The 8,821-nt window shown below is 50.7% G+C and overlaps 1 protein-coding gene across 6 annotated transcripts in view; it reads left to right on the top strand.

The window, feature by feature from the left end:
- The window catches only part of GTF2I (general transcription factor IIi), a 106,898-nt gene extending 103,709 nt beyond the window's left edge, over positions 1-3,189 (top strand). For all 6 annotated transcript variants that reach the window (XM_036112608.2, XM_036112614.2, XM_036112611.2 and 3 more), the window contains 3 exons: positions 741-782; positions 1,270-1,345; positions 2,056-3,189. In XM_036112608.2, the coding sequence (XP_035968501.1) occupies positions 741-782; positions 1,270-1,328 (101 nt within the window). In that variant the 3' untranslated portion in view covers positions 1,329-1,345; positions 2,056-3,189. The remainder of the gene's footprint in view (positions 1-740; positions 783-1,269; positions 1,346-2,055) is intronic.
- The last annotated feature ends 5,632 nt before the right edge of the window (positions 3,190-8,821 follow it).

The raw sequence follows: 8,821 nt of genomic DNA on the forward strand, positions 1-8,821 counted from the left end.
ACTTTTGCGATACAGTGGATCACATAAAATTGTGGGGCCTCACTTGTTTACGTATGCTAATAACTTCAGGGAAAGTCATTTACACAGTCAGACTTCGTGTTCTTGGCTCCTGTGTTCAGAGGCCTGTGTAAGCTCAAGCTCTGGGTCCTGACTGAGAACTGTGGGCCACATGCCATTTGATCCCACGGTCCCGCTCAGGCAGAAAGGAGGTCAGGAACTAGGAGGCCGATGTTGTAGAGTGTAATTTTTTAGTGACAAGCGTGTCTTTCTAACTTTACCCCTTTATGCCATTCATATCTAATGCTTGTTATCAGCCCAGTTTTGTCAGGGGGAAATTGTGACTTTTAACATTCCTTAGAAACCAGCGTTGAGGCCTGCTACTGTGATCCGCTTGAAAGCAACGAAAAGCTTTTATTCTATCAAAAAGGTATCCACAGGAAGGCGGGGAAAGACCTAAAAAGGAACTTCTTTCTTTCACGTTAGGGCTTTGTTAATTTAGATTGTTATTTAAGACTTGGTTTGCGTAAGGTAACTTAACACATGCCCAAAAAGGAGATTTGGGGGAGTCTGGTTGAGTCGTCATGTTTAATCCCAAGACGCTATGGCTGCCGTTGCATCTGGGACTTGTGCTTTGTGTACATTGTCTGGAGGGCTTTCTCCTTGCTTCCTCTAGGCCCTTTAAGTAAGTGAGAAAGACTTTAGAACAGTATTAGAGTAAATCTTCATGTGTTTCTCTTCAGAATCAGCTGAGCCCAGCCAGTTGGAGGTTCCTGCGACAGAAGGTAAAAAGGGTTATTTGTCCAGCTGCCAAACACCGAAGTTCCTTAAGAATGTGCTCAGGACGAAGGATTGATTGTGGTTTTCGCACTACCTCCTAGAACCCTGCGGTTGTGTTTTCTTTTTTCTTTTGTCTCGGGGTGAATTGGATCTGTCGTTTACGTCCAGAAACGTCGTGTTAGCGATGACTTGTGGTTCTTTTGCTCCGTTTTCTCCAAATGACTCTTAATGAATCCTGAACAAGTGCAGTGACTACTTTCTAACCTAGATTTTTGAATAGATAAGCAATAAGGTGTTTGTTACTTTGAAAACTTGAGTAACACAATTTAGAACTGATTGCTAGAGGAACGTTGTCTCTGAAAATGTTACCTTTAGTATCTTACGATTCCTATTAAATTATTTTAGTACATAGTTTGGTAGGAGTGGGTTTATAATTATACAGATTTGCATTCATAGTGCAATTTACCAGTTCCCTTTTGTTTTTCTTGGTAGAAATAAAGGAGACTGATGGAAACTCTCAGATCAAGCAAGAACCAGACCCTACGTGGTAGACCTCTTCCCTCCTAGGGTAAATCAGCTTCTGTGTCCGGGATGCCATCTAATGTTCGTCTGAACTCGCCTGTGTGTTCAGGAGCTAGTGTGTCTTCCCTGCTTCAGCTATAAATGGTGCCCCGCACCTTCGGGTCATAGGAGGTCAAGTGTAAGCCCTACTGGATGGTTTGAGTTAGAGGATCAAGCAGAGAGATTTTCCTTAGATCAATATTTGTGAGTCATAGATGTAAAAACACTTTTGCGCTAAAAGGAAAATGTTTTGTTTCTAATCTGTAGGGCAAATCTCACCCCCTCCATTGGAATACACTCTGAATCCATATCACTACACTGACAAAAGCAGCATTTGCAGAGTCTGGCTGAGATGCACAATCCATTGTGCATCTTGCCTAATTAACTTACAACCTTGAACTTGGCCAGGTTGTTAACAGGAGAGGCAGCTCTACACCAGGAGTCTGCTGCTTCCTGCTTTGGGGCTGTCGAACCTCGCTAAGCCCGAGCTGTTGAATAGTTGATGATGGTTATAGGGTCTAGCTTCATAGTAGTTGCTCTGATCTGTACCCGACAGTGCACTTTTTTAAAAAGACCTTTTTTTTTGGTCTGGGAATTTGCCATATAATGTCAGTTTGTGGACTTAAGTGTTGATTGAGTTTTGCTGTTTGCCAGTGTTAAATTCCTGTAACCGGAATAACCTGGTTTCTTGCTTGTTTGTTTTCTCTCCTATTTTAGCTTAAAGTATCAGTGGGTGAGAAGAGCTTTTTGGACCTGTTACTGCCCCAAGCCGTGTAATATACTTGTATAACAGAAATACCTTCTATACAAACCTTTTTTTCTACTTTTAGATAGAAATGTCTACTTTTTCAGCAGTTCTGTGAATTGAATTAAAGAGCAGAGTGACTGTAGATTTGGAATGGCTGGTTTACTTTGGAATGTATTATAAGGATTTTACAGCAATGCTGGAAAAATGACAGGGAAAATGACAGGGATGAATCTCATCAGATTTTTTACGTATCAGCAGAGCCTTCAGCTATGGTGTTTATTTTCCAATCAAGCGAAGATCTCTCCTACTGGAACATCTCAGCTCCTGCAGTGAAGAAACACCTGTGATATAGTTCAGTCCTTTTAGTTTTTCTATTTGAAAAATCATTGAAGTGATCCTTTTGTTCACGGCTCTCTTTGACGACTGAGTGGACAGTTGGTATCTGTATATTTGACTAACCCTTTTCCTAAGCTGTCTATCATGGTTCATATGTTTTTTATCATAATTAAAACACCACCGTCTGGATCACCAACAAGCCAGTGAGGTTAGCATGTCGGCGTGTGACTAGAGACGAAGTACAGGAACCTCTTCTACTGAGATTTGGCACCTGGATCAAAGGCGTGACGCACCAGAAGTGCAAGGTCAGGTATGAGTGCTTGGGCCAGCCCAGGGACAGACGCTGAAGCCTCGCGATCACGTAACCTGTTGTGGTGTGGGTTTCTCTGGAACACTTCCAGCTCGGATCAGACTGTAGGGCTTTTCAGCGCCTTCGTTATTTTAGAACTCTACTTGTAACTTTGAGGCTCCGGTGTGGGGAGTGAGGGGCCAATAAGCTAAGGACGTGCCCCCCCTGATATTCTGCGCCATTTGTGGGAGGATCTTACGTGGGTTGGATTTCACAGACAATGAGAGTTGTAAAATACCAGCTATGAGAAGCTAGAGTACGTGATGGCATAGAGTTTTCATTAGCTTTATCACAGTATTCACGATGGAGAATTATATTACATGGTAGCAGAAATAGGCATTTTTATGTGTTGCTTATATTTTACCTCAAATTAAATTGTAGATATAGGGTAATAAATAAAATCCATCCATGCCTTTCACACACTAATTCATTTCTTTCGAAGGTGTTTTCATGGTTATGTCTGGGGAAGGTGGGTGGTTCGGTGGTAGGTGGAGTGCACAGTGAAGGCTAGGCGGGCACTGTTCGCGGGCTTTCTGAGACCAGTGCGCATCAGTCTGAGCTGGGGCTCGAGCCCCCGACTCCAGCAGCTGTGACATGCCAGCCGTATGCAGCTTCCCTGGGATTTGGAGGCAGGATCCCTCCCTGGAGAGAGCATGTGCATCAGCCCCTCCCACACACGAAATCACACGCGGACTACACATTTTTTTCCTGTTCTCCCAGCATAGCCTCTGCCTCTCCCCGCCCCCCCCCCCCCCACTCCCCGACCCGTGCACGCCCGGGGAAAGCAGGGCTCCCCGCTTGCTAGCCTGCCGGCCGACATCAACAGCTCAGAGCTACTCCAGCAGGTCTCGTGGTTCCTTTGAAGCCTTCTTAACAAGTGTGCACGGCCTAGCGCCCTTACCCCACTTCCCATCCCAGCCGCTTACGAAACCCTCTTCATCCACGGGCCACTTTTAGAAGGAGTTAAGCGCTTACGTATAAGGCTGCTTTAACAAATGTGTGGTGGGATCACAGACTCAGCGAGGAGATGTGTTGTCCTGTCCACCGTGAGTATTTATGTCCAGTGTAAAAGTGCTGTACGCATACGCACAGTTTTCGTTTTCGTGTATGGCTCCCCCCCCCCCCCCCCCTTTTTTCCTTCACATCTGCCGAGCGGATAGTTTGTGTACTCTGGACAAACAGCCAAGAACCAGTGCTACAGCCACGTCACAACTTTTGAAAGGTTTAAGGAATGCGGTCCTGGCCTGTTCCACCTCCCCTCTTAACTCAACAAGCGTAGTTTCGAGAAATGTTGACTCTAAAGCAAGGGGTGCCGCTCTCTCGTCTCCTCCTGGAGGAGCCCGCGTGTGAAACAGGTGGTTCTTACTGATTCACTGTCGTCTCCAGAACCTTCCCGCCTGTCGCTCCAGGCCCCTGCAAGGGTTCTGCCTTCCCAGGTTGCCGCCCCGGCTCCCGGTGTCCCTGAGCCAGCAGTGCCCGCATAAATGGGACCACAGATAGATCGAGTGATCCTTTCAGGGAGTGAGGGGATTAAACTTGTCCACCGAGATCTTTGTCGGGTCAGTGAGGATCGAATGGAAAAACGAAACAGCGCAAATAGGTCTCGTCATGCTTAGTGTTTCTGAAATGGCCTCCTTATTCCGTGACTTCCGGTCAAAGAGAATTTTACCAGGGAGGGTAGTGATGAGGAACACAGGCTTTGTTAACCACATCCAAGCTCTGCTTCGGGACAGCTGTTAACCTTGAGAAAATTTCCATCAGAAACAGTACAAGCAAAGAAACCTGGACATCCCAGGGTTATAGGATTCAGATCCCATCCACAGAGTCTGGCCAAGCACTGGCCCCCTCCCACCTTCCAAGCTCCCGGCCTTCAGTGGCGGGGAAAACGAGGCTCGGTTCCTGGAGCCTTTGGGAGGCAGTGCAACGGGGGGTGGGCCTGAGGGGAAGGGCCTACGCTGGAGCAGAGAGGGGGTCTGTCCTGAGAGACCTTGACCTTGCCATTTGCCTGCCCTACCTCGTCATGACCTGCTGACGCATGGCAGCTTGCCCTTTCTGGCGGGGAACACACCTGAAGTCATTGGTCCCAGCCCTCTGGCCCGTGAAGTGAGGTGTGTTTAGTGTGCTCTCACCCCAGGCCGACGTTGCTTTGAGACTTCATGGATGAGGAAGTAAAGGCCGAATCGTAATGACACCCCCCTCCCCAGTCTTCCCTGAGACAGGGACAGGACTTCAGCACGGGTCTGAAGCCTTCGGTGCAGCCACCATGGTGCTCTCCGCAGCCGGCAGCTGGCTCCCTCTCAAAGTAGGTCGGTTATTCTGAGCGTCCTTGTGGCCTCGTTTCTGCCCCACCATCACCACCACCACCGAGGACCAAAAAGGTGTGTTGGAAAGAAAAACGTGTTAGAGAGGAAGGTTGACCCCAGACCTTACCAGATTCTACTTAACACAAGCCCCAGTCTAAATAAATTCAAGTGCTTTGGTTGGTTTAACCGATGGTGGGCAGATAATTGTCACACATTGAAGGGTATCTCCTAAATGGAAGCCTCAGTTTCTGGACGTGTATGTATTTGGAAGGTATGTTCTCCCAGGGATGCCTTGGTTTCCCGATGGTGGGGACGAAGAAGGGAACAGGATTCCAGGAATTGAGAGGACCTGTAGGCTGCTTTCTTTAGCATAGCAGCTCTTCTTCTGCTTCTCCGACCTGTGGGTCCAGGAGGATGAGCACAAATGGAGCTGTTCATCCTTTTATTTAGACCCCCTAGAAGTTGCTCTCCCAGCCTTTGCAATTGGACCTTTACTCCAACATGGGTGGTTGGCTTTCTGGACTTCACCCCGTGGCTGCCAGCCTTCTTAGCTCAAAGATTTGAAAGCTTGCAGCTAGTTGTAGAAATCACACATCCCTAGGGGTCTGGTGGCCTGGTGACAAGTACAGTGGGTAGACCTAGCTTGGCCACTCCAGAGGGGCTCTCACCCCGGGAACAGCGTTAAATAACAAAGCCAAGGAGATTGGATTGGCTCATGGTTTTCCCCAGCCTCATCACTCCGATCAACAGTGGTCTTGTGTGTCCCTTACCTCCCCCTTCTGCCCCACCCCACCCCCAAGACACGCATACCTTGTGGTTTTATTTTTAAGGAAGTGTCTGTAAAGTTGAAAGCAAGTTGTGATACAATACCCATTAGTAAAGGTGTTTCCTGCCGGATTTCCTTCTCAGAAACAAGATCAGGTGGTTGAGAAGCATTTTGCAGCATCAACTTTATGTGTGGTCTCTGGTCATCTAACATCTCAAGTTCCGGAAACTAGTAACAGCTCTTATCAAGGACCATGGCTAGGCAGTGCCTGAGGGGACCTGGTGGGGGGATGTCCCCCTTCATTTCCATAAAAACTATTGGGTAGATCCAACCAGAGGCAGAGAAAGCAGGACTGCACCCCAGAAGCTTAGATGTCACGGGCTCTAAGAAGATCTAGCTACATCCTAAAAGGATCTGTTGAGTTCAGACCAAAATTGTCCTCTCCCTTATGGTGACCAATCTAGAACCTTTTTGGAAAAATCCTTAATAAAATACAGCAGACGAGGGTGTCCAAAAATGCGGGGTCGGAGTGAGGAGCCTAGGGGGTGTGGTCATAAAAGCCACAGTGAGTGTTGGCTTGTTGGCCTTAGAAGGGACCAGTGGGCCTGGAGCTTGATGCAAGGCAGGATGCTGCAAGATGGCACGAGCAGCCGCTTCACACCTTCGTACACCATCTGAGGTGACCGTCCCTCGATCCATGCCTGTGTGCCTTTCTGTGTCCCCTTGGAAGTGGCAGAGGTACTGAGCCCTTGACAGGTCGCAGACTCCACTGCCCCTCTGGCCGTCCTGTGCCTAGACAGATCTGTCAGTGGCAGCCCAGCCCTGGTGACTGCATCTGGGGCATGGTTTCCTTCATTACTGGAGTTAGCTTCAAGTTCAAAGATCACCACAAAATCCCCTGCGGTGGCAGCTTGCTGCTGGATTTATCCTTTGTGCTTGGTTGAGGAGCTTCAAATAGCTTTCTTTGCATGACACATCTGGGCCCAGCCAGCCAGGAAGTGTCAGCCAGGCCGTGGGTTTGGAGGGGCGGGCACAGGCCAGGGAGGAGGCGGGCTTGCAAAATTCCACCCATCAGCCCGGCATCTGCCAGACCCGCTTGGTGTCAGGAGCTCTGCCAGATGCTGCAGTCCCTTGAGGAAAGCCCTGGGCTGCAGCCCGTGGCCTTGGTTTCTGTCCTCTGCCTGACCTTGTCAGGAAAGCCCCTGTCCCAGCCTCAGGTGACAACTCCAACCAATCGAGAGCCTGCCCCGGGCGACTGAACCTCACGCTTATCCCCGGAGCCTGGAGTGCCTGCTGTCATTCATGTGGCCCCTCCCTCGTTCAAGGCCCAGGTTCAACAGCCAGCAAGCGCCCTGACTCAGGCTGGCGGAGTTGACCTGTGCCCCCTCCGCTCTACTGGCCTCGGGCGGCCCTGTGCGCAGTCTGCGGCTAGTGAGGGCCACCTGCCACGCTAAGCACTGGAGCCTCACGCGATGCAGCAGCCCGCGAAATAAGTGCCGTTGTCCCTGCCATCTTACAGGTGAAAACACGAAGGCTCCGTGTTACCTTGCCAAGGGGCTCCCAACTAGAAATGAAGGAGTCCGAGTCCGAAGCAGGTGTGTGTGTGTGTCCAGCAGGTGGCATGGATGTGCCCTCCCCCGGGGCGCCGCCTCCTGCAGACCAAAGGCGCGGTCGGAGCCCCCACTCCCGAGGCCCCCCGCCCAGGGCAGAAGAAATTCCCAGGGGTGGGACTCTGGTGTGTCCCGAGCCCTCTCTCAAGTGCAGGCACCTGGTTCTCTTATGAGGCCTCAGGGTTCATCCCCGACCCACCCAGGGCCCATTTCTGGTCCGGTTTTCTGAGAAACGGAAGACTTGTGGCCCCTTGGGAAGCAGATCTCCAGCAACCCACATTTCTGCGTGCAGACACCTGCTTGCAGTTAAGAGCCTTGACCCCTCACGGCCAGCGTCCCCTCCCAGTGGCTCGGCTGCCTGCCAGGCAGCGGCGTCTCGGGGGGGCCCCGTCCCACCAGTGTGGGCATCAGGAGAGAACCAGTCCTGAGGGCTGGCCCCAGGCATCCTCAGGCTGCTGATCCAGACTGTTCTCACCCAAGGAGGGGCAGCAGGTGGGCTTTAAGTTACGCTTGGGAAAGAACTAACAGCCTCGTAACGATGGCTGATTTGTTCCCATCCTGGAAACCCCTGGATTCCCTCTCTTGACACAAGATCCCGGAGGGCACTGCCTGGACCTCGGGCTCCAATGTCACATCCCTCTCCACTCGCCAGCGGGGCCCAGCCCTGGGGATTTCCTGGTTGAGGAACTGGCCCGCCCAGCCCATGTGGGGAAGGCCTGGCGTTGGAGAACGTGGCATCTGGGAAGAGGTAAAGACCTGCCTCCTTCCCAGCCTGGCCCAATTTGAGAATTTCCTGCTTTGGGGGTGTTGGTGTAGGCCAACTCCTTCCTCGTGAATCCCCAGTCCTGTTCATCATGCACTCACATGATGAAGGGCAGAGCAGGGGAGCCCAGTGGTTGGGAGCATGGGCCTGGGGTCCGGACTGCCTGGGTTCAAATCCCAGCTCTTCCCTTAGGACCGATTTACGGCTCTGTGCCTCAGTTTTTGCGTCTGTAGAGTGGGGGGAAATAACAGCACCTATCTGACAGCTTCCTCGTGATGAAAGGGTGTTGGTAAATACAAAGCGCTCCGACCCCGGCTGAGGCCCTCCAGCCAGCCGTCAGGGGGCAGTGGGGGGCACTCTGAGCTGTGGTGGTAATACGCAGCTGACCGGGCCCCCGGGATACCGACTTCCTCCTCATTATGATCTGATAATCACCAAACTGTACATTTTTCTGCAATTTTCTGTATATTTCACAATAAAAGTCTTAAAACTTTTTAAAAGTTTGAATCTTGGGGGCGCCTGGGTGGCTCAGTCGTTAAGCGTCTGCCTTCGGCTCAGGTCGTGATCCCAGGGTCCTGGGATCGAGCCCCGCATCGGGCTCCCTGCTC

Source organism: Halichoerus grypus, chromosome 6 (assembly GCF_964656455.1).
Source record: "Halichoerus grypus chromosome 6, mHalGry1.hap1.1, whole genome shotgun sequence".
Taxonomy (NCBI): domain Eukaryota; kingdom Metazoa; phylum Chordata; class Mammalia; order Carnivora; family Phocidae; genus Halichoerus; species Halichoerus grypus.